The 24,733-nt window shown below is 51.1% G+C and overlaps 2 protein-coding genes across 7 annotated transcripts in view; both read right to left on the bottom strand.

Annotated features, from left to right (window-relative positions):
* Positions 1 to 1,482, bottom strand: part of SLC6A12 (solute carrier family 6 member 12) — a 39,758-nt gene extending 38,276 nt beyond the window's left edge. The window contains exon 1 of the mRNA XM_074871636.1: positions 1,458 to 1,482. The gene's annotated coding sequence lies outside the window, so the exon portion shown is untranslated. The remainder of the gene's footprint in view (positions 1 to 1,457) is intronic.
* An 8,309-nt stretch (positions 1,483 to 9,791) lies between these two features.
* LOC141944658 (sodium- and chloride-dependent GABA transporter 2) overlaps positions 9,792 to 24,733 on the bottom strand; it is a 45,948-nt gene continuing 31,006 nt past the window's right edge. For 3 of the 6 annotated variants that reach the window (XM_074871622.1, XM_074871625.1, XM_074871621.1), the window contains 8 exons: positions 17,960 to 18,063; positions 15,012 to 15,136; positions 14,286 to 14,398; positions 14,002 to 14,139; positions 12,758 to 12,860; positions 12,001 to 12,101; positions 11,398 to 11,568; positions 9,792 to 10,302 (listed from right to left, as the gene is read on the bottom strand). In XM_074871622.1, coding sequence (XP_074727723.1) covers positions 10,183 to 10,302; positions 11,398 to 11,568; positions 12,001 to 12,101; positions 12,758 to 12,860; positions 14,002 to 14,139; positions 14,286 to 14,398; positions 15,012 to 15,136; positions 17,960 to 18,063 — 975 coding nt within the window. In that variant the 3' untranslated portion in view covers positions 9,792 to 10,182. Of the gene's footprint in view, positions 10,303 to 10,866; positions 11,158 to 11,397; positions 11,569 to 12,000; positions 12,102 to 12,757; positions 12,861 to 14,001; positions 14,140 to 14,285; positions 14,399 to 15,011; positions 15,137 to 17,959; positions 18,064 to 24,733 lie in introns of those variants that run through there. The other 3 variants (XM_074871623.1, XM_074871626.1, XM_074871627.1) reach the window with 3 other exon arrangements.

Consider the following 24,733-nt stretch of genomic DNA (forward strand, 5'->3'; position numbering starts at 1 on the left):
ATGAGGTTATGGCATGACACATTTCCTTATGCCTCCCAGCACAGAGGACAAGGGGAGACAACAGCTTATTTGGCAGAGCCCGGTGCCTCGGCACAGATGTGTGTGCAGCCATCGCTGAGCAGTGCCACACGGCCTCCCCACCATGAACGTCCACACACCAAGCTCCCTGTTTGGCCCTGCACAGGGAGCCCAGCACCCCACCTCCTGCTCAGGTGCTGGCTGGGGATCTACCTGGCTGACCCTGGGCAGGCTCAGCCATCAACAGCTGGTGCACAGGACAAAGCATGTCAGGTGAAATGAGGACAGGCAGACGCAGTGCGGACTATGACTCCAGCAGTGCTGTAAGCCCTTCCTAGCAATGCCTGCTGTAACGCCGTGATGCAATGCAACAGGGCTGCATCCCACCTGCACCCTCTGAGAGGCAAGGTATCTACCTTCCAACCTGGGGCACCAAAACTTTCCTGTAGCCCTGCCCAGGAGCACAGGCAGGTAGGGATACGGCACAGGGCTCATTAGCCTCCCCTCTGCAAGGACCACGTCTGCAACCATGAATCCAGCAAAGCTGGGCTGTTGCAGAGCTGCAAAGGTCAGGTCCAAGGTTCAGCCTCTCGTATCAGCAGCTGTCAAAGATGAAAAACTGGGGCAATGGCATTTCCAATGGCATTGAATGAAAGCCCTGATTAGTAGTGATTAAAAGCCCTGTTGATTTAAGGAGACACAGACCAGGTGTTATGAAACCCCCATGTGTTCTGCCTGGGCTTGTTCACAAATATGCCCACAGATTACCAGAGTTTAGCACATACACAAACTGTGCTGTCTCCCTGTCTCACCCATACAGGGGAACAAATTTGATGAAGCCTCTGAGGCAAGAAGAACAAGGAGCACACTCCCAGGCACATCTTTCAGAGCTGCAGCCCCCAAGTCAATGTGCCAGGGGCAGCACCTCTGCAGGACAGCACAGGAGGAGAGGGAGTCACTGCCTCATGTTTGCAGGAGCTGAAATGCCTACAGCCTACCTCACTCCTAGCACCTTTGCTCCTGTACCTATTACCACCTATTCACCACTGCCCTTCCTTCCCATCCCTGTCTGACCCACTTTCATCTCTTTTCTCAATCTTTCTGCTGTCTGAGTCGTTTTCTTTCTCTCTGCTGCTGCAACCTTCAGACCAATTACCCATCCTTCAGGCATCCCTTTGCAGCTTCCCAGCAGCCCCCCAGCAGCATTGCTGCCTAGCCTCTCCTATAGGAACCATTGAAAGAAAAACCTCTTCCCTGTATTGATCCAAACAATTGTTTGCTCCCCATCCTCCAGCTTTCTCTTCCTTTGCTTCATGTTGGGAAGCTTTTCCCCTTGCAGACTTGCTGGCCCACTCCCCAGAGCATGGCAGGCAGCTGGCACTCCCAGCATAACACACACATCCAGCCAGATCTGCTCAACGAGCAAACACCCAGCTCACCTGAACCCAGCGCAGGTCTCCCCCAGGCAAGCCTGTCCCGTCCTGTCCTGTCCTGTCCCACTGGAGTCCAGGCAGGAAATCCACCGATTGGTAAAGCAAGAGTTAAGGCAGACTCCCCTCTCTCCTCCTCCTGTCCCTCCCCCTCCACCGGCTCCCCCCACCAAATTATCACCCAGTGTGTGCGGTGAGATGGCAGGAAGGGAGGTACATCGAGGTGGGAGAACTTTCTCCCCAGCTCCCTTACAACATACACCTCTCCAGACCTTGAACTGTGGCCCTGACAGGAAAGCAAGTAAAGAAAGCAACCATGGTCAGGCAGGGTAAAGGCCCAAAGTTTGTGAAAATCAACTGCAGCAGTCAGTGGAGTGACTCCAGGTCCTTTCGACCTCAGTGGGAGGGAGCTCTCCCCTTGCAGACCCTGCAGCATGGCCCAGGCTGGCTGCCCCACACCCCCACTGCTCCAGGACTCCAGCACATTAGTGGGAGAGTGACATCCGTTAAAACCATCCTGCAAATGTACAGAACAAATCATCTCCACCTCCAGGGACCACTACACTAAATCTTCTTCAGCGGCCAAGCTCAAGGCTCACCAACACCACCAGGCAGATGGAGCAAAAGGCAGGGAGCTGGTGGAGTGGGGACATTTGTCCCAGGCTCATGCAGACCCATCTGTGCCATACGCTGCGAGTGCAAACACAGCTCATAGGAGAGCGCTCTGTCAACAGAGAGAGATACTGTCAGAGTCTTTATTTTTGTAGGGCTGTGTGCTTACTAGAAGTGAGCAATTCCCCTGTGTCTGTCCTGGCAGCTTTTTTTAATCCGCCTCAGCCCCGATGCACTTTTCCAAGGCTTCTTGTGACCAACACCAGCAGCAGGCATTCCAGTTATGCCATTTTTCTCAAGATGGCTCAGCTCAAATTTTTTTTAATGTTATGTTTAACGCTATTACTGTTTTGTCTTTTGCTTTGCCTGTTAAAGTGCCTACCAAATTCCTATTGACCTTTTCATGTACCCATGAGGTCAAACCACATCAGCACACGGGATAGAAGCTAGGACACTTCCAGCACATGCTCTGCTCGCCTGTGTCAGAGCTCACCAGATGAGCATCCCCCAGCCCCCTCAGTAGGAAACCTGGGAGCTGACAAAAGCCCTCACCATTGCAGAGTGGGGAAGCAGTAGGTTTACGTGCCTGCATGCTTGAAAGAGGTCATTTGTAATGTTGTCTCAAAAAAATCCTCCATGGGTGCCAGAAGCAAGTAAATCAGATCACATTAGAGCATGACGGATTGCCCTGGAGACGTGCATGAAGGGAGTCACCCTTGCGCCTGGCAGGATAAACCCCTGAGGCCAGTGCTGGAAACAGTAGGGGAAAACGTCTCCTTCTACTTTAGGGGTGTTTATTTACTACCTCAGCGGACGCTGGGGGCAGCTGGTCTGAGCCCACGCTGCTGGGCAGTGGAAAGAGGGGGCAGAGCTGCTTAGGGTGAGTGTCAGGGGATGTCCCCGGGGCTGGGGAGCTCTGAGCCAGCCCAGTCCTGCCCCAGAGGCCCCAGCTGGGCAATGGGGCCATGAGGGCAGAGAGCTGGGGTGGCAGCTGAAGCAGGCAAGGCCTCTTCACAGGCAGCCAAAGACAATGTGCAGTACCCTGTTTCCAGGATTAAACTTTCCAAGCATGCCATTTTTCAAAGCTCTGGGTTTCACCTACCATTTAGGCTGGTTGAGTGGATTGGTCCCATACCCAAAGAAATACGGGCTGATTCTTCCCTTGCATGGGCTGGAATCAGCATCAGAGGGGTCAGGATCCATCTTCTGCCTTTTGGGGGCTGTCCCTCAAGTCCTGAAAGACTGCAAGGTGAACGTCATGTGCTGGCTACACAACACAGGCACTGCACTGCCGTTGTCCCTGCTAACAAAAGACAGTGCTGCTGCCCATCCTGTCACAGAGGACTGGTTTGACCCAGCACAGCTGGGGAAAAGGTGCAATAGAGGTTATCCAGATATGAAAAGGGGATTGAGATAAACCTAGGTAAGCAGAGCTGACCTAAAAACTTGATTTATCCACACTGAAATGTTTCACAGGAACATCACAGTTTTTTGCAAAACTGTAGATGGGAAATGACCTGTGACATTAAGGTAAAACAAGAAAAAAGTCAACCTAAATGAAAACTTTATCCAGCAATGTGTGAAAATCATTCTCCAGCAGGAAAAAAGGCTGCTATTTCTGCTTTCCAGCCCAGAAGGTACCAGAAGTTATACTCAGGCTTCAGAGTTTCCCCACCAGGCAATATTTCACTGTTTTTAAATCCTTCCACAGGCATGGGGCATCTTTATCCCACCATGGTAGCCTCCACATGAGGGATTGCACTAGTGTGACAGCACAGACTGAAAACCAGAAACCACTTTCTGACCAGCTCAGCCGTGGGGGTATGGACTGTGCTCAGTCCCATCCTGGCAGAGGGCAAGGGAAGGGGTGGTGCACTCCCTGACCACTAATTGCCACTTTCAGTGGCAGAGACAGCTCCTGAGCAGGCACCCTGGGCTGAGCAGCTGTGTAGGTAGGGCAGGGCTGTTAAAGGACGCAGCAATCTGACTGCAGGTCTCCCCATAGCACGGATCCCTCCTCTGTCATTGCCACGGGTGCAGGCAGCTTCCCACAGGGGCTAGCAGAGGGATTATAAAACAGGATGCAAATTTGCAAGCAAGCCCAAAGAGAGGAGCCACAGCCAAGGCTCAGCTGGCATAGGGGTCAGACACCAGCAAGGATGAGCTCTGGGAGCTTCTGAGGGGGATAAATGGCAACAGGAAAAATGTCTTGACACAGGGATATGAAGGGAGCTGGGAGGAGAAGAAGCAGCCCTGCTCACAGCAGGGAGGGGGAGACTGTGGGTGAGATTGCTCTTAAACACTCCATCCCCAAAAGGGAAGCACTGTTTGCAATAAATCCTGGAAACGTTCAAAGCAACCCCCTCCCCAGCCTCTTCCCAGTCAACATGAACCCCTCAAAGCTGGGACCCCCCCCACTTTGTGCAGCTGTGACACCAGCAGCACCCAGCTCTCAGTAGTCCTCCCCACAGTGCATCCCGAGGCACTTTTCAAAGGAAGGGGTGGCAGCATCCAATTTTGCAGGCAGGAAAATCAAGACAAGAGGAAGCCCTGTTGCTGAGCCCGAGGGTGCTTTGGAGGAATGGGAAAGCACTGTTGTCCCACGACACAAAGACACCCACTCCCTCTGCAGCTGCCAGCCCAGAGCCTGCTATATGGGTTTCCATCTCCTCCTGTCAGCAGAGGGGGGAAAACTCCCCTCAGAATGATCTGATTCCCTCAGCCTGCCAGGTGCAGGGTGACTGGAGACCAGGACTCAGCCAGCTGCACCAGCCTATGCCCTGACATCTGGCTAACCCCAACTTCAGAGACATATTGCACCTCCACAAAGGTCTCCTCCTCCGCACCCCACTCACCACCTACCAGCTGGCAGTGCACCCTTGCCTCCCTTTTTACCTTCCCTTTTCTTTCCTCAGAGCACATGTTGGCTTTTCCCATTATTTGGGTCTCCCCACCGTTTCCTCCCTTTCAACCAGCTCTGACACGCCTGCCAAAGAGCCAGCCTGGAGCAGCAGGCTGCCAACATCAGCCCACGCCAGGGCCATGCTCCCCAGCAGCAATGATCCCCAGGCCTCATGATGCTTCCCTCCTCCATGAGCCAGCAAGACACAGAGCTCTGAGCCAAAATTAACCTCTTTTCCCCACAGCCCAGTTGCTGGGAGAAGTCTGTTGGCGTGACATACAAAACGTGCTCCTGCTTTCCAAACATTAGGGGGGCTGGAGGAAGCAGGCACTGGGTTTTGTGTTAGAGACAGAGGAGCCTGCAGCCCTGGCTGCCCACCTTGCCAGGCCACCTGCGGGAGAAGCCACCACTGTCCTTACTTGTCCAGACTAATCCCACCTCTTGACACTTTTGCTAATGAAACAGGAGAAACACTGGTTCCCCCGTGGGCACAGTGCAGCTGCTTCTTTGGTCAGGAAACTTGACGAGCTGACTGAACACTATGTTTGCAGAGGAGTTTCCCCTAGGCATTCGTATAATTTATTTTTTGTTTATGGCTAATTTCTGCTTAAGTAAGCCTGTGACTTCCTACAACAGTTCCACTGTAACTAGTCACAAGTGAACATAACCAAAGTAACAAGTGCTAGTGAGGCCCCTCAGAACCATGATGGGCTCCGGCAGCCACAGCACTGCTCCTGCACGGGGCTCCCATGGAAGAGGTGGCTGTCAGGAGCCTCCACCTTTGGAAGTACAGGCAGGATGAGACAGCCCCTATTTCACAGCATCCCCGGTGGGGGAGAGGATGATGCAAGGGCAAATGGCTTAGGAACCTGGTGTCAGCAATAAAAGCGATCAGGAGGGAGGATTAGCAATGCTGGGAATACATCTGTGGTCTAACAGTCTCTCTGAGTCTAACAGCAATGCTCACTGTTGATCAGAGACCAAGGAGGACCACAGAAGAAAGGCAGGCAGAGGACAGATGGGTACGTGCCTGTTTGTTCCTGATTTCCCTCCCTGTTTCCTCAGGGCAGCTGAACCTGATGCTGCAGGATGTGTGTTGTGACAGCAAACGCCTCTAATGCACAAGGCACAACGACGCAAAGGACAAGGTCAGTCTGCAGGGACAGAGAAGCACATGTTGCTGCCCAAAGTGATGTGGCTCTGGACAGCTCAGATGGAGAAGAGAGCAACCAAGTCACTGGTACCTCGTCAGAAGTAATGACTTCCCAAATCTGTCTTCATGCTCCCCCACATGCACTTCCCTTATCTAGGCTGTGCAGATCCCCATCCTGCAGGCTGCTAACCACATTAGCAGACAAGGGCTCAGCCAAATACCCTGCTCTGAGGGATATGCTCATCTGCACTGGCCTTTAGGACACACTTAACAGATTATTTGGGGATCTCTGCTTCACAGGATTACATATCCCATGTGTTAAGATGTTAACCTTACTCTGTTCTCTCCAGTTATGGTCTGTGACATGTCCTCTCCCCACACATCCACCTTTCTTGTCACCTAAATGTGCAACACAGCTTACACTGCATGATTCTTCAATAGCCACGGAAAATCATCTTATATATCACTAGTGGCAAATGGATATGGACCCCACAGGGCATCTGTTCAAACACGCTGGGAGCCCCAGGTTCGGGCTGCTCCCCACAGCAACAGATGCATCCTGGTCCACAGGTCCATCCCCAAGATCTGAAATCTCTCCCATGCCCTGTGTGGGCATCTCTATCCATGGAGGAGGACAGCAGCATCAGCAGTATCTCTTTGCCTGATTAGGGGACTGAGACTCTTCCCGAGGCACCACTGATGCAAGCACTGCAGTATGGGAAAAGCAGAGCCTGGTTTTCATGGACAGGTGAACAGAAAGGTCAGTCATCCCTTTCAAGCACTAACGACCCAGCACAGAATCTCAGGGACATCTTTAGTTTTATGTGAACTTCTCATCTGAAACGGGAGGGGGAAAAAAGAAAGAAAAAAATGGTTCTTTAATCTCATCCCCATTTTTCTGAAACTAATGGGTTGAATTCTCAGGTTAAGTTGCAGATTTTAGATTCTGAAGGTGGAAAATTTCCAGCAGGTTTCCTGTCTCAAGAGACATCAGCATCTCCCCAGATGGAGAAGGTACGAGTAGGGGTAAATTTCACAGACTGCAAGAAGACCAGTACTGGGCTGATCTTGAATGCAATGAGAAACCCTTTCACTATATTCCAGATCATGAACAATAACCATATTCCAAAATCTTCATAATCCAAATTTCACCAAAATTCCCTCTAACCATGGGGTCTTAAGTGCTGTGAAGAATATCATGTCTGTAAGTTTAAAATATATTAATTCCAGATTTAGTCCATCAGGTTCCTCAATGAGAAATACAGAATATACCTGATTCATATTTTAAGCCAGGCGTCATAAGTTCCAATTCTTTGTCCTAAAGTCCTATCAAAAGTAAGACATTTATTTAAGAATGTCTAGCAAAACCTTTCACTTCATTTTCTTGCTTATCTGAGCTGCCTAGCTCATCCAAAGCTTTACAGCAAGTGGGTCGTGTAGGAACACAGGCTTGGGAGGTTTCCTAGCTCATATATAACCAGCTCAATAAACCACATGCCCAGTTCACTGGACACTAGACTATTTTGAACTAAAGCAAGTCACAAGCCTTTCAGCAGACTCCCACTTTGCCTACATGCAGCTGAGCAGACTTTCTACATCAGCCATATGTTGGAGAGAGCTGTGACAATTACTATCGTCTATTAGGGTTAAATTATCTTCCCAGTGGGCCAAAGCTCTTATAGATATTACTGGAAAATGAAAGTTTAGTTCTGTTTAAGATTAGAATTACATTACATGAATAAAAATATCTGTTCCTGGAGCTTCTAATACGATTCACACAAAAAGCCAACAGAAAAAATTTCTTTACTGAACTCCACTCATTTCTGGAAGTAATTTCTACAGCCAGTACCGTATTCAAGTGGCATGGCAGCTGGGTGGCTCCATCCTCCATCATACTGTGGGTCTCTTCCAAAAGGGGCTTTCCCTGGGTTTCTAAGCTCTTTCCTACCCTCAGCTCACATATGAGCACCATGAAGTTCTGCGACATCTGGGGAATCTGGAGCTCTGAGACTTTGAGGCTGCCCAGGAGAACTGTGACAGCCAGTTCAGCCCTGACCTCCCACTCCCCAGCCCTATGCCTTCAGCATCACCGGCATCCTCCAGAGGCAGGGAGGGAGGCGTGCAGAAACCCAGTGGCTGAGCTTCTGACAGGGGACGTGCAGGGCTGACCATGGCGGGGTTCACCCATGGTTGCGCATGCAGCCTACCAAAGGAACCTGCCTGCCCTCATGTCCTCATGGAAAATGGGTCGGGACGAGGGAAAATGGGCTGGAAATGAGATGAGGTTTCCACAGGCATTCTGGAACAGTCGATGAAGCCCCAGAGGGCCACAGATCAATGGGCTCTCCCTCCTGGAGTTTAAATCTGCTCTCTCAGAAACCCTCCCAGCAACAATCCCCTCAGTACTTGGTGCTCACCAGAGTTTCACAGCCTCTGAGTGACAGCTTCTGACCCCTTTCCATCATCGACCTGTCTCCCATCTCAGGTCACCAGGCTCCAACAACTGGGGAAAACCAAGCCCAAGAAAACCAAGCCAGGTAACTTGCCATTGCCTATAGGTCCTCGGGGACCTAAACCAATGTTTGTCACAGCTGAGGTCACTCTTCCTTGTGGGATGCAGCTGTCTGCAGAGAAAACCTCAAGCCGGGGAGGGGGGAGGTGCTGCTAAGAAAAATGCCCAGGTCATCGTGACCCAGAAGGCAATCCCTCGCCAGCCCTACAGCCTGGGCTGCCACCGACCCTAAGAGCCAACAGCCGCCCAGCTCAGAGGATTTCCCGAAGCGGGGGCTCCCGCTGCCCCCCGCCCGCCCCGGGGGACCCCAGCCCGCGCTGTGGCGGTCAGTGAAGTCCTGGGGCCACCTTGTGGCTAATGGCGCGGATTGCTTTCATTTGCGTCTCCCTCTCCCCACGGCACCAGAAGCCTTGGCCGTAGCGCGGTGCCCACCCGTGTCCGTGTGCGCTTTGGGAAGCCGAGCACCGCCGGCTGCTCGCTCAGCTCTGCCCGGGCTCCGGCTTCCTCGGGCTTTCCTGGGAGCCATCCAGCTTCCCGGGGTTACACGTCCTCTGGCTGCCCTCCTCGGATGCTGGGACTACAGCATGTAGAACACAAGCTCTTTGATATTATTTTTTTTTTTTTTTTTTACCCAAACAGCCTGGAAATGAGGGGCCCTGTTTGTTGACATAACATGCAGATCCCTCTTCAACCACACAGCCCTTCTTCCGCACACAGGAAAACCAAAATGTCTGGCTCTAGAGCACCTGGAAGGCAGTCAGCACAAAAAAGACACACCTGCAGAGACAAGGGAGAGTTTCCTGTGATCCTTCACTTGAATGAAGAAAAGGCAAACCCACGCACTTCTCTCAGACCCCGGGAATAGCCCAGTGACTCATCACCCAGATGACTTGTGGCTGGGAGCTGGCACCAGCTCCAGCAGAAGGTGGCATTGCACTCTCTGCTTCACCTAGGTACACCAGGCCTAGCACTTACAGGGGCTTCCGAACCAGTGTTCCTTCCTACCCTAACCAAGCCTTCTCTCCATTCGCCACCCTCCCATACCGATGTGCCAGTGCAACAGAGATGCAGACCTGAATGCCCAGCACAGCTCTGCTAACACACATCCCGCCTAACATGCTGTGAGCAAGGGATGGTGGTGAGACAAAACTGAGACAGAGCAGGTCTAGAGGGGAAAACCAAGGATTTAATGGAATGAATGGAGAAGCTCCCAAAGTCCACAGTGGAGCCACACCTCTGAGACTCTCTGACACTCTCCACTCCAGGATCAGTCCTTCCTTTCTGCCCACCAGAAGGCTGGGGATGTTCAGGACAACCGATGCTTGATCTGCCCCTTTAGAGCCCTCTCCAGAGAGAGGATTAAGGTGCATTGCTAACTCCACGCAGACCATCTTCACGGCAGCATCTTCCTCAGCAATTCAAATCTTCCAGGGAAGGGAGCTCAGCCCAGAAATCCCTCTCTCCTTGGTGAGCGAAGAATCCTTGAGTTATCCAACAGGTGGTAAAGGCTGTATAAAAACCGTCCTGGCAGGAGGGAGGGAGAGCCACACTGATCCTAGCAATGAGATTCGAGCTCTGTCAACATCAGTAGGCCAGCTCTGGTGGAGGGAGGGGCCTGTCCCGTGCCGGGCCTGGAAGGCAAGTCCTCAAGTGGGCAGGTGAGTTGGCGGAGCCTCTGGAAGGCAAAGGCAGGCATTGAACACAGCTGCAAGGACAAAAAGTGATCTGGGCCCTCCCCTTCCACTCACAGGTACCATGCAGCCAGCCAGGCAGGGCTCAGATCTAGTCCCTAAATGCCAGAGATGTCCCAAATAAGGACAGTCAGCACTTCAGAAACTGAGGCGATAACCTCATCTTTGAAACCATTCATGCCAAGACAAGCACTGAGCACGAGAGACCTCAGACACCATAGGAAAGCTCTGTCCTCCATTTGTTCCAGGCCAGGGCTAGTAAGCAGTCCAAAGAAAGATTGGTGCCCAAGTACCTCCAGATCATCCTCTCCATCAGCACAGACTGCAAAGGGAGAGCCTGTGCACATAGGTTTGGCTTTCACTGGGACAGCAAGTGTGTAAGGGGCTACGTTATACAATATGGTCCTTGCTATGCTCCTGCAGCTGTGCCCACTCCTCCCTGTCCATACTGGACATGAGGATGAGCAGCCCATTGCTGTCACACCGACTCCTGAGCACTTGCAGGATGCAGAGAATGGATGGGATCCTGGGATATCAGGATGTCTGTGAAACCTCCAGTGAGCCACGGCAGGGACAGGATGCCTGTCTGGAGTAAGGTCTGCTTTGCCAGGTCCCTGGCTCTCCCAAGGCACGTTCAGAGCAGCCAGCAATGGGACACAGCAGTTCCCGGAGCTGGGCAGGCCCAGGCCACTGATACTCAGCTGCTCGCAACACTCATGGGATCTGGAACTTTCTCAGAGCAAGTCCCCAGTCCTCAGTCAAGGGCAGCCTCCAAACTGACTCGAGGCACTGGAGATCATCTTTATCCTCTCCATCTAATGAACTTTTTCATAAGGGTGCTTGCAAAGAGACAGAAGCAATAAAAAAAGGTCACCAAGAGGCAACAGACAGCTTGGAGCAGCCCTCCAGCCAGGCAGAACTTAATAAAAGCAACAGTCAGTTATAGCAACAGACTCATTCAATATGTTTATTCTAGGCTCCCTGCTAATTAACCTACAACACACAAATGATCCCCCTTCAAGGCTGGACTTCAACACAGAAGCACAGTCCATGCCCTGGTTCCAGAGCACCAGCCTCACCTCTCTGAGGGAGCCTTTGATGGTGGAGAGTTTGTAGATGATCCAGAGAGGGATGCACACCATGGAGGAGAGGGCCAGCAGCCAGCCCAGGGTGTCTCCCCACCATGGATACACATACTTCTTGTTGTAGGTCAGGGGGGTGTATTTGATCAGAGAGAACAGGAACGTTGCCTGGCAAGGTGGAAGAGACCAAGAGAAAAAGAGAAAGAAAATCAACACCATTAGCCAAGAGAGGTCTTCCTGATGAGTCCTCACTTTCACAGTCTCATCATAACAAAGAGCTCCCCAGGACAATGGAAGAGACACCAGTCAAGCAAGCTTTGCTGGGACAGCCCCCATGTGCAGCACTGGGCACGGCAGCAAGGAGCTCACCCCACCAGCAGATACCTCTATCATTGCTGAGCTGGGCCCCTCTCCCCATTGTTTAGCCCCACGCCTGCCCCCTAAAGTCACAAACACACAAAACAACAGGCTCCCATAGTACAGGCCACATAATCCCCTATACATATGCACATCCCTCTATATATATAGGTATCTATATCTCAGAGGCACCCAGATCTGCCCATCTTCCTGCCCACAGCTCCTCTTCCTGTAGGCCCTCACCATGCAAACCGCTGGGGTGATGAAAAGCCAGCAGTATTTGATGATGGGCCATGGCCGGTAGCCGATCATATCTTCAATGTTATCGTAGAAACGCTCAGCACCTGCAGAAATGGGGAAGGATGCCTCGCTGCTACCAGGGAAGGAGGGCAGCAGGGTCTGCATGTCTGGGGTCCTGCTTCAACAGTGTTTGGGCGCTTCCCAAAAGACAAGGCAGTAACCTCAGCATAGCTGACAACACTGTCAGGGAGCTCACCAGAACTGTGGCCAGCTTCAGTCTTTGTCCTGGACTAACATCCTCTAGCCACAAAACAGCCCAAGTGGATCAGCAGGGCCAGCCCCTCAGCATCTCCCAGGCTAGCACCTGAACCCAGGCTAGGACCTGAACCCAGGTTTTATCCATCCCTTGTGAACATCAAGGCTGAGAGGGGGCTCTCAAAAATGTTTGAGGGTCTCAGACTCCTCTATACACAGGTTGGGAAAAGATTTCCCAGCCAGGTCCAAGTCCCGGAGGAAGGAGGGCCTCAAAAGCAGGGGCACATAGCAACATGCTGGGGATATCTGCCAAGCAGATCCCCCAGGGCATTGCTGTGAGGAAGGCCCCACCAGCTAAGTCCAGGGGCACCAAAGCAAGGGTTTAGAGGTCTGCCTTGCAGTGCAAAGCAATTGCTACAATGAGCTACAGAGTGGCATTTTGAGGATGGACTGAGAGCCTGAGAGACCAGAGCTGGGAACCGCCCCCCTCCCAGTTCATACTCACCATAGACCCAAGCGATGCAGAGAGTCTCGAAAATGGCCACAAAGAGCAGGCACATGCCACTGGCAGCATAGTAATCAAAGAGCTGGAAGACATACATCCCACCCTGGGAAGGGCCAAGTGGGCCGTGAGGCGAGGTGGGGAGGGAGAGAGGGGAAAGGAATCAGTCACAGGCAAAAAGCTCCAGCTGGAGTAGGAAGCAAACTCAACATCTTCCCCAGAGTTGGAGGCACCTTTCTCTCTGGGGCAGGGTTTTAGCCAACGGCAAGGGCCACATCCCTTGCGCTCAAGGCCTGACGGAGACATGCAGCAGCCCTACCCTCAGGAGTCTCTGCAACCCTTCATTCCTGGGCTGGGCAGAGGAGGGCAAGTGACTGCCAGAGGTAGTGGGGATATTTTAGGAGAAGACAAAAACAAAGCAAGGCTTGTAGCTGGAAGTGAGGGTGGAAACCCCCTTAAGAGAGACACAATGCATATGATTTACTTTATTCTCCTAATTTGGTGAGGGAAGTAGCTGTGCATGCAGTTTTCCATGCATGTGTTGCTGTGGGTCTAGAGGCTGGCAGCCTGGGCTGTTTCACTGCCCAGGTCTGCAAGGCTGTCTACAAAACAGGCCTGCAGGTAAGCCCAGGCACAAAACTGCAGGTGCAACGTCCAAGGCAGCTTTTTCAAAATTATGTCCAAATGAAAACAGAAGATGCAAAGAGCATCATGGCAGCATCAATCCACACACACATACTGCTAGAAGGAGTTAAAGGTTTTAAACCATAACAGTTTAACTCCCAGGCAATTAATCACAACAAGGGGAATATGTAGGAAATCATTGTAATAGATACAGGGTGCACTCAGACCCACCAAGTTTCTTTACACTGAGTGTTCATGTAGCTCCATCCAGGAGGAAAAAGGACAAAGGCACTTCCCTCACCATGCAGCAGGCTACAGATGTAAAGGTTTGTCTCGTGTAAAGATAAATCTATACGTTAAATATGGGCTGTTCAGAGCTCCAATTATCTGTCTTGGCAGGAGAAGTGTCAGGACTGTGACTGGCACAAGGGGTGAGGGCTGGAAGGGAAAATGCAAAAGCCACGGGAAGGGAAGGGCAGTCTCCACCAGCACTGTGCAGCAGGATGGGCCTCACCAGCAAGCTCTTGGCCCCAGCACGGACCCCACCACCCGCCAGGCCCCCCTCTGCCAGAGGGGCACTCAGACCCAGCAAGCACCACACAGGTGGTCTGAGCCCAAAATACCTCTGTGAGCATCACCAACCCAACCAGATAGGAGAGGATGGAGACCAGCAGGATAAGGGTCTCCCGGCGGTTCTTCTTGCGGAAGATGGTGGGGTACATGTCCACAAGAGCTGTGACAAGGCTCTCCACGCAGACAAACTGCAAAGAGCAGAGATCCCATCTCTGTCAGCCCATCCTGACCAGCTCCCAAGCCCTGCTGCCCCCCACTCAGCCAGGTTCAAGCCTGTCCCAAAGGGATGGTGACTTTTGTCTGGCAGAAGATCATCCTGCACCTGCGCCTTTACCTGACTGTCCAGTCCCAGCAAAACAACCATCAGGAAGAAGAAGCATGCCCAGAGCGGTGAGAAGGGCAGCATGACCACAGCCCGAGGGTAGGCGATGAATGCCAGGCCAGGCCCTGCGGGGAGAAGGGCTTTCAGAGCGGGCAGCAGCATAGCAGCAGCACAGCACAGCTGGTGCAGACCCACCTGAGGCAGCCACCTGGCCAAGACACAGCCTGCAGCCATGCAGCCTCTCCAGTTATAACAGCACCGTGCATGAAACCCAGGATGAAACCCAGGCTCCTCGATGGGTGGAGGAGCACAGGCAGAAAGGAGGGAAAGGTGACACAGCAAGCTCCAGCTGCATTGCTGTCACGAGGGCTGGGAGTCAGGGAAAGCCTCTAAGCCCAGCGGGGCAAAACACAAGTCTGGGTATATGCCATGCAGGCACTTCACCCCCCCCACCCCCCACCCCCCCCCACCCCGAGAGACAGCAGCTGTCTAACCCTAACCCTTACAGGCAGCTTGTATCAACCTCAGGACGCGGCCATTGCATCTTAATATTTCATGAGCATGCATTTTTTTCTCCCTGGTTTTTGGAGGCAGAAAGCAGAGCTGCCCACGAGGATGGGAACCTGTAGCTGCAATATTGTTTGTCCCAGGATGGGTATCCTGTGGGCATGCACCCCTTGCTGAGGGGGGACAAACAGCAGCACCCCCATAACCCCATCCCACCTCAGCCCCACTCACCTGACTCAGCCACCTCGGCGATGGGCACGCCCTGCTCCCCTGCCATGAAGCCGAGGATGGAGAAGATGGCAAAACCAGCCACAAAGCTGGTGCCACTGTTGAGGAAGCAGAGGGCCACGCAGTCCCTGGTAGGAGGGGACACAGCATCAGCCAGGTGGGGGTCCAGGTATGACCCACACCCCATGGCAGTCCCCCAGCGCAGTACCCGCTCTCCCACCCCAGTCACTGTGCCCACAGCAGGCCCTCTCTCCCAGCACCTCCACAGCTCAGCTCAGCACCAGGACATGCAGGATGCCCCAGGGTGGGAAACACATCAGGACCTCCCCCAGGGAAAGCCTTCTTCACTGACAGCATAAAGATGCATTCCTCACCTAAGCTCCTCACTCATGAGACAATGTTGCTACACATCTAAATGCCTGATTTTTTCTTTTTAACTCTCTCTCCCCTGGTTCCTCCTGTAGCAGAAAGTACCAGAGATTATTTTTGTCTAAGAAGGGGGCATGGTCTTTTTCCTTAATATATTTCTCAGACCAGTTACAATCTTCTTGGTTCTCAGCACTACTAGATATCTCCCGGTCCTTACACTATGAGAAAAAGATGAACAGAGCCATCCAATTTATTTTCTCTGATTTATTCCCTTTTGTCTCTGCTTCATCTCATTCTCATCCATCTACTCTTTAAACTAAACATCTCTTATCTAATTCCTTTTCACACTCCAGTCTCCTTAGTCCTTTTGTGACTGCAATGCTGGAGACAACAGTAACATTTGCAGCATCTTTCCAAGATATTCTGAACCAAACTGAATGCACCCCTTCTGGCATTTCATGACCCACTTTGACTTTATTAAATGCTACTCTGCAAATCCAGCATGATTTTCTGTATCAGACTTTAGGTATCTAGCATTCTGGGGGCTTCATGCTCCTCCCTGCACACAGTCTGCAACTATTTCTAGAGAGAAAATACAGTTCACACAGAGCCCCTACGCCATACAAATTCAGATATTCCTTCCAAAACACATCTCTTTGCATATCAAGGACTGTACAGCACCCAACACCATTTCTCTGTTTTGCACCTGGTTTCTAAGGCAGAAGAGACTGAAAGAGGCCTGCAGGGTGAGTCCCCATGAATCTACCAGCTGATGAGGAGGGTAACACTCTGCCAAGCTCAGCTAACTCAGTGGGAAGCCCAGGTCAGAACCTCGGTTTTCCATTTGCTATAAACCGCCTGCTCTCAACTCAAATTATATTATCAGTAATTTTATACAAATTTCCATTTATTTCAAATAGTTCCTCTCCCTTCCCAGTGTTTCTCCCTCTTTCCCCTAGATGTACACATGACAGGTAAAACCCTCCTTGGAAAGGCATGGGCTAGGAGGTGCTCTCCAGTCACCTGGCAGGTGGAAAGGGATGTCATGGTGGAGGGTAACATGCAGGGAATGGCCAGAGCAAAGAGGTGTCTCAAAATTTTCACCTGAAAGGGAGCAAGAGAGCCCTGATGATATCCCTTGCTGTCCCAGAAAACAAGAAATGCTCTGTTCCATTTGGTGCCATAGGAACAATGGTCCCACCTGCCCACATCCTCTTCCAGGTCACCAAAGGTTACACCTGGCCTGGGATAACTGAGTGGGGCACCATGCTGGTGTTCTTCTGCCCTGTTAAAGCCTGGTCCTGTCTTCCTACACACACGAAGGCTGCAGAGCACAGAACCAACTCATTAAAACCGGGTCCATGACTGTTCAGATGCCTGACACCAAAACTAAGAACAATTTCCCTAGCAAAGCCAAATAACATAAAGAGGTTTTGTGCAAGCAGATGTCTCTCCCCTTTCTATAACATCTCCCAGCTGCAGCTACAGAAGCTCTTTACAACTTGCTGCTAAGGGGCCCCTGTCATCATTTCTGTATTACACATCCAAGCTGGAGATGCAGAGGGCTAGTGCCCAAGGACATGCAGCAGGCCAAAGCCAAATCCATTATCTCTTCTTTTCCCAGAGGTTTTTCTCTCAAAACTGCATCTGGGAGAAGGGACATGAAAAGGAAGAGGAGTCCCACCCCAGCTGCTGTTGGAGAGGCATCCCTACAGCAGGAGTGAACTTCTAAGGTGAAGAGAGAGAAAGATGCCAAGCAAGGACTGTGTAGCCAGTGGTCTGTCTGGACCTTCCATGGCAACAGCCACAATTTCGAATTTAAAAGGTGGGTCAAGAACCCAGTGCCAGAAGCAACACAGTCAGCAGAGAAAGGGTGGGAAGAGAGGTGGGTAGTTTTACCTTGAGGTGGCCTCTCCCATTCAAACTAGCCTTTTATCCCTGGGGATGCAGCACCAGATGCTGGATACATCTACAGCAAAATGAATTTCTTTTCTCCTAATCACTTCAACTTCACAGCCTGATTCTGTTTGGCAACCTGGCCCATCTCTGTTCAAAGGCAGTCCAGCACAGGAAGAGTACTCAAGAAACAGAAGTCATAACTGCAGGTGTATATGTAGGCCATAGATAGCACGTAGGAACCCAGAGCACTGACAACTGTGCAAGGCACTAGGTCCAAATGAACCTAGGAAGACAAATCACAAGGTGAAAAGACCCCAGTCTAGAGCCGTTAGATCTCACAGCTCTGCTTCCCCTATGGCTACTCATGTACCCATGTAATAGAGGAGAGTGTCATGTGGGCTGGGATCGCAAAACTGATGAAGAGGATCTGGCTTTGCTGGGTGTCAGCTGGTGTGGAAGAGGGGATTTGTCACCCATGACGTGGACAGAAAGTTCCCTTGGGTAGAAGGCACAGAGAGCTGGATTTGGGGAGACAACACCTGGAAAGAGTTTTCTTACGCCTTGAGTAGAAACAGAAAACATGACACTTCAAAAGGCCAGTAGCCTCCAGCAGTTCACCAGTCTATATACACTGATGTTCAGGGAGGGGAAGGCTCTAGGCAGCAGAGCCGTGCTCCAGTTACCTGTAGCAGTTGTTATGGTATTTGTTATAGCTGCCCAGAGCTGTCAGGCATCCCAGACAAATTGCATACGAAAAGAAGATTTGAGTGCCTGCGTCCATCCAGACCTGCAAGGGAGATGCAAACATAGGTGAGAAGACAAAGCCAGCACAGAGCTCAGACGCTGCATGGATGCGGAGAGGCAGAGCCTCAGGGGCTGCCATAACCAGCAGAAAGGCCAGTTATTGGGAAGTCGGCAATACCCAGGACTTAGATAATCCTTTTCCAGGGGCAGGTTATACAGTGCCAAGAATTACAGTGCTCAGTGAGGCACCCAGGGGGTGCTAAGAGTGCCAAAGGGAAGGAATGAACTGGGAGCCTTGCAAACCCACAGCACGTATGGCTCTTCATCATCATATCTTTCTTCCTTGGACAAATCTGCAGAACCCTGTGACTCCCAGAGCCTTCCAGCAGCAAGAGACTGAATGAACACTCCACAAGAGCTAAAGGAGCCCTCTGCTAGCAGAGGAGGGTGACTTGATTCGGGCAAGCCTGGTCTCCCACCAGGTGGCACCGTGTGGTGATTTAAGCCCAGCCAGCAACTAAGCACCATACAGCCACTCACTCCCCTCCCTCACAGCGGGATGGGGGGAAGAACAAAAAAAACCCAAAACAAACAAAAAAAAACCCACAGAGTAAAACTCATGGGTTGAGAAAAAGAACAGTTTAATAATTAAAATAAAATATAACAACAGTAATATTATAATAATAATGAAAAGGAATATAACAGAGAGAAATAAAACCCAAGAAAAGACAAGTGATGCACAATGCAATTGCTCACCACCTGCTGACTGATGCCCAAGCAGCAATACGTCCCTCTCGGCCCACTCCCCCAAGTTTACATACTAAGAATGATGTTCTATGGTATAGAATACCCCTTTGGCTAGTTCAGGTCAGCTGTCCTGGCCGCGCTCCTTCCCAGCTTCTTGTGCACCTGCTCGCTGGTAGAGCATGGAGAAACTGAAAAATCCTTAACTTATCCTAAGTGCTACTTAGCAATAACTGAAACATCAGTGTGTTATCAACATTATTCTCATACTAAGTCCAAAAACCAGCACTGTACCAGCTGCTAGGAATAAAATTAACTCTATCCCAGCTGAAACCAGGACACACAGCTTCTGGTGGTGGCCCTTCTCTCCAAGACCTAATTTAAAGGCTCCAAAAAGAGAAAATGAACTGGGGAGGAGAGGAGTACTAGGAATGGAGTTGTTTACAAAAGACAGCTCCTAAAAGAAAATACAAGAACGCTGTTAGTCTCACGAGGCCTCTTTGAACTCCACTTTGCTCTCACTGTCAATAACATGTCCCAGTGCTCCAAGGCTGACATTTGTCAATGCCAAATTTGATCTGAAAGCCAAGCTGTGTGCAGTCACCAATGCAAGCACTGCCACTGCCTTCTGCAGAGAACAGCAAAAGCAGGAACCAACAGTGAGGAATGAAGCAATGACAAAGATTATTAATTAAACCCTCTGTTTTCTAAGAACTTTCTTCCTAATGGGTTTATAAAATAGAGATAAGACAATCATTTAAACCATGCTGAAGGGTAGCCACATTCTAGAGACAAAAGAGGAACTGTCACGAAAGAAAAGCGGGAGAAAAGTATTACTGGGACAACTTAAATGAGGAAAGTCTGCATTTGGCTATACTCTTCTTCCCCAGGGTAGCAGTGCTGGTGAGCCCTCAAACACCAGCCTTGCCCCAGGATTCCCTCTGGGAAGAACAGAAGTCAATGGAAAGCATCAGAGCAGTTCTAATGACTCTGAATCACACTTGTACCTGTCAGCCAAGACCTCATGTCCTGAGGCAACGGTCAGCTGGGGAGGACCTGCCCATCCACCCCCATTGCTCAGGGCACTCTCACCAATGCATGGTGCTGCCTCTCCTCTTCTACACTGGCCAAAAAGCAACCATGTGGTAAAAGGTTTTGTTTCATATTTACCTCTTCTCCTTCCTAGGCTGATGAGCCTTACAAAGGGATGTTACAATCCCATTAGCTGTAATTTTCTGGAGGAAATTCTGGCTTTAGCTCCATGGACAGCTGCACAGAATGAATCCTCTCCCTGCCCACTGCTGCAAGACCCAGCAGTGCAGTCCGCGGGGAGGCAGAAGTGCTGCTAGGGCTGGATTTGGTGAAACTGCTCTCCCTGACTGTCCTGCAAGAAACTCAGCTAATGTTCAGCCCCACCACCTCCTCTTTGGTCCATGGAAACCCTGTTCACAATTTCACAGGGGATCAGATCAAATCTCTGATTTGTAGAATGGGAAGGGACAGATGATGAGGTGGGACTGGGACAGCTAATTCAAGGCACTGGGACATTGAAAAAGTAACTGGCCTCAGTGCATTTTACTCTTTTTGGAGGAGCTACATGGGGACGTGGGTTTAGAGAGCAGGGTATTCATTTATTTTTGCATTTCAAAAAGATTAGAAAAGAAAAATCAAAGCCCTTTCTATAATTGATTCCTAAAACATCACTCTGCTTGTGGGCAGTAAGGGCACAGCCTTCACTAATCAGCTAGTTTTTAGACACAGTAAGGCACTGAGGTGAGCTGGACCAGCTGAAACCTTTGCATCAATAATTTGCATCTTTGCACAGATGAGGGTGAAATGTTTTGTTAAATTCATTTTTTATTTTGCTGTTCATTGCTAGAGCTTTGGTTTTTCATCAAAGTTGAGCTCAAATCACACCCTCTCATGGGTTTTGGAGCCCTTGTAGTTCAATTTGTCAAGATAACAAGACTTTTGCCATCTAACTGTCAACCCCCATGCTTGCCATAACATTGGACCCAGTTGACCAGTTTCAACCACATTTAACAGTTGGTAGAAACCTCAAGGATATCAACTATCTATGAATTTCACATCACCCAGGGAACAGGAAAAAGACAGGAACTCAGCATCCCCACTGCGTGGAAAGCTACAGGGAGGAAGAGTCAACCAGTGTTAAATATCAGATAAATCACACAAGCAAGAGGCATGAGAAATATCCCAAGGGCAGGAAAAGAACTGGTGCTTTACCAGCCATGATAGAAGACAAATATCAAGACACCAAGCTTCATTAGCTCTGTGGCTTATGAAGTGGCTCATTTCTAAAACCCAATGATACCCTTGACTGTGTAGCAGAGACCAGCGCAGGGTCTATGGGCTCCTTGCTCCGCTGCCTGCTCTGCCCAACACAACACCCATGGGGTGCACACTGGGCTGTGTAGGAACCCAGCCCCAAAGGGCTGTATTCTTTAGGAAATACAGGACCTGCCTTAGCATATGCTCCCATTTGAAGCAAGGCAGCCTGTGCCTGAAACTGTAAATAAAGCTAAGCTTGGCTTGCAGAGCTTATGATCCTACTTAGTTAGCATGACTGTGAGCACCAGCTCAGGCAGCACACACTTTATTTCTCATTTTATAAAGTTACTGCAGCTCTTGGGCCAAAGACCAAGCCACATTTGTGCCCTTCACAGCCCCCTGGCAGTTCCCAAATTGTTTGGGGATCAATGGACTGCAACAAGACTGATGGTGTGGGTGCTCCTGACAGAGCCAAGCAGTGACAGCGAGTCCCAGAACTGCAGAACCACTGGGGTCGGAAGGGACCTTAGCCCGTCTGTGGTCCAGCTTCCTCCTCAAGCCTCTCACGAGAGTCACCACAGTCCTCCCAGCCCCATGGGCTCACAGGGGCTACACAGATCATTCGCTTCAGAAAACAGCAACCCAAATCTTCCCTCCCCAACCTGCTGCCTGTGCTCATTCCTCTCCCTGCAGTGACTCAGAGAAATGTTTTTTTTCAGTCCTTCCAAGACCCTCCTTTCCCTCCTGTGCTGCTGATCAACAGCCTCTCATTATTTTAATATTTCCACTTTGACTAAAAGGGCTTGCTGGGGTCAGGTAGAGCTCTCTTTCCCCGGCAGATAAAAGCATGCTGCTGTTCTCTAGCTGCTGCTTCCAAAGAGACTGGTAAAGTTTATCTCGTTCAGATTTTGTTGGCACATAGGCAGCACGGGTATTTTGATTTGATTGTTGTCTGCAGTTTTCTAAGCCATCCACTTTATTTAATTCATAATTCAATTTCCTTGAACATGTTGTTCACTCCAGTTTGTAATAACCTCCTACTCTCTGTTTTTAGCCAAAGCATTCGCACCTGAGCTGCAGTTATCCAAGATGGTTATGGTCTATAAGAGGACATACTCTTTTGGCCCTTAATTTTTTCAGCAATATTTGCTTTATTACATGTACTGGAATTTAATAGCCCCCTGTTCTGAAGCAGATCCTTCCTTAGGAAGATCACAAAGCACTTACTTACAAATAACAGTAAACACCATTTTCAAGCAAAATGTTATTGAAACCCAGTGCATGTCATACATCAAATACAGGTGTCACACTGAGAAGTGCCAAACTGTGCCCATCATGAAGCAGAGATGATACAGCATGGCATGGGTACATGCTGCGTGGAGGGTCACGCTTGGTGTAATGCAGAGCAGAGAGGAAAAACCACCCAAGTCTTGAGCTGCAGTTCAACCAGCATTTCTTTTGCTCCCAGCATCACAGCTCAGGAGTCAGCCTGTGGCGCTGGTGTTACCCATCAGCCACCCACTGCACCATGCAAACACATCTCTTCAGCCCAGCCTTAAAAAGGGAGATCTTGATTCCTGAGATTTCACCTCAAGACACCCAGGGCACCATTTCCAGATTATTGCCTTTCTCCCTTCATTCAGGACTGGCCCACAGGCCTCAGCCCAAAGACCCAGTCCATGTCCTGCAGCACTGCAGTGGTGCAGGGCTGTGCAGCCCTGGGGCCCTTCTGCAAAGAGTCCACCACCGTGCTGCACAGCCCAGGCCAACACTTTCCCTCATCCTCATTTACACCAGGAGAGAGGAGGCAGGGCCTCCTCTTGGAGTCACTGCCATTTCTGTAAAGCATTCCTGGTCCTTCTGCCCACCCTACGCTCAGCCAAGCATCACGTTCCCAGTCCTTCTGCCCTCCCTACATGTAGCCAAGCATCATATTCCCAGCCCCAAGCCCCAGCTGCTTGGAAAATACATCCTTGGTCTCCTTGGGAGTGGAGGACTGGGGCTTTGTTCCCTGGTTAATCTCCCTGTGCCAGCACTTAAGGCCCCGCAATGCCCTGCCAGAGACCACGAAACTCATGCAACCCCCACACCTCGGTACCCACAGGGATGTTTTACACCCAGGAGGGCCCACCCACTGCTGGGGTTTCTTTAAACAGTGCAAGAAAACAAACAGGTTTCTGGTTCATCCTGAGGAGCATAGCTGCCTGACCCAAAGTGGTGCAGAGGGGCAAGGGATGCTCCAAGGGATGCCCCTTGCTGCTTGGGAAGCTGGGCTTTATGGTCCACCCTGCCTTGCTGCTTGTGGGTGGACAGAAAGATGGCTTTATTCCTTCCTGCTATGTCAGCGCTGAGATCAGACTCAGCAGGGCTGCGTGGCTGCAGCCAGCCAACCACCTGGGTCCCATACCGGTAGGACTGACAAAAGGCGTGGGAGGAGGAGGAGGAGGAGAAGGAGGAGGAGGAAGACCCACAAGGTAAATACAGCTGTGGTTCATCCCACGTGGATGCATTGCTCCAGCAAGGCGTAGGAGAGGACGCCAGCCCCAAGCCCCTCCAGCACGCTGCGGGAGCCTCAAGGTCTCCCTCCCTGCTGCCCCGTACCTGCCCTCTAAACCCCAGGAAGGGTGAGCAGTGGTGCCTAGGCTCCCAGACCCTCTGCTGGGGCCAGAGGGCACAGGGTCCTCGGCCAGGGAGTGAGGGCACATGGTGGGAGCGAGCGTACAGTGCCAGCGGCAGCCCCTCCAGCACACGTGTCCACGCACAGGCGCAGCGTGTCACCCTCCGGCACGAAAACAAACACATTTGCCTTCAGAAAGGGGAAGCGGGGGGCCGGCAACAGCACAAACCGAGTGCACAGGGTCAAGTTAAAGGCTTGCTGTGAAAAAAATAAATAAGGGGAACAAATAATATTTAACAGGCCCGCAGTCACCCTCCCCTCTTGCTGGGAAGCAGCAGCTTTCGCTGGCCATGGAGCAGCAGCAGGAGGGGCCTGAATTTGGAGAGGTTCTGGGGGCTCTGACCCCTTCCCCAGCGTGGCTTTGGGGGCCCATGGTTAACCCAGCAGGTCACAGCCCTGCAAGATGCACGAACCTCCAGTCCAACCTGTGGTGGTCCGAGGGGATTATCCTCAGTGCAGCCTCTGCAGCAAGAGCTGCTTGCAAACTGTGAGCTGGACCCCAGCAGCCTCTCTCTCCAGCCACAGGCACAGTGGACAGCCCCCCAAAGAGCAGGGGGCATCTTCATCTCTTGCCTCCCCATCCTGCTGCATCCATCAGAAAGCAGGAGCCAGTGGAGACTTTGCAGGGGTGAACTGCTCCAAAAAGCAACTGCCAGGGAAATGGGTGAAAGAAAATGAGGGGGGTGCAAGGAAGGTTACTGGAAAAGTAGCACAGATGAGAGAGGGAGACACAAGGAGAAGCAGAGCTTGGATGAAGGTGATGCTCTGAATTTAGCTGCACAGAGCAAGTCAGGGTGTCTCGGCATGGTGCTGTGCAGTGTCCAGTGTGGCAGTGGGGACTGCTTACAGGGTGTCCACAGAACTGCAGGTCCTCTGATGGTCCTCGGCACTGCCAGCACTTCCCTGCCCCCAGAACCAGGGGCACAGTCCCCCCTGGGCCCTTCGGCATGTCTGGGCCAGATGGAAAGCAGCTCGTCACAGAAAGTTTTTTTCTTTATATAAA

This window comes from Strix uralensis, chromosome 5, assembly GCF_047716275.1.
Source record: "Strix uralensis isolate ZFMK-TIS-50842 chromosome 5, bStrUra1, whole genome shotgun sequence".
In the NCBI taxonomy this organism is placed as follows: domain Eukaryota; kingdom Metazoa; phylum Chordata; class Aves; order Strigiformes; family Strigidae; genus Strix; species Strix uralensis.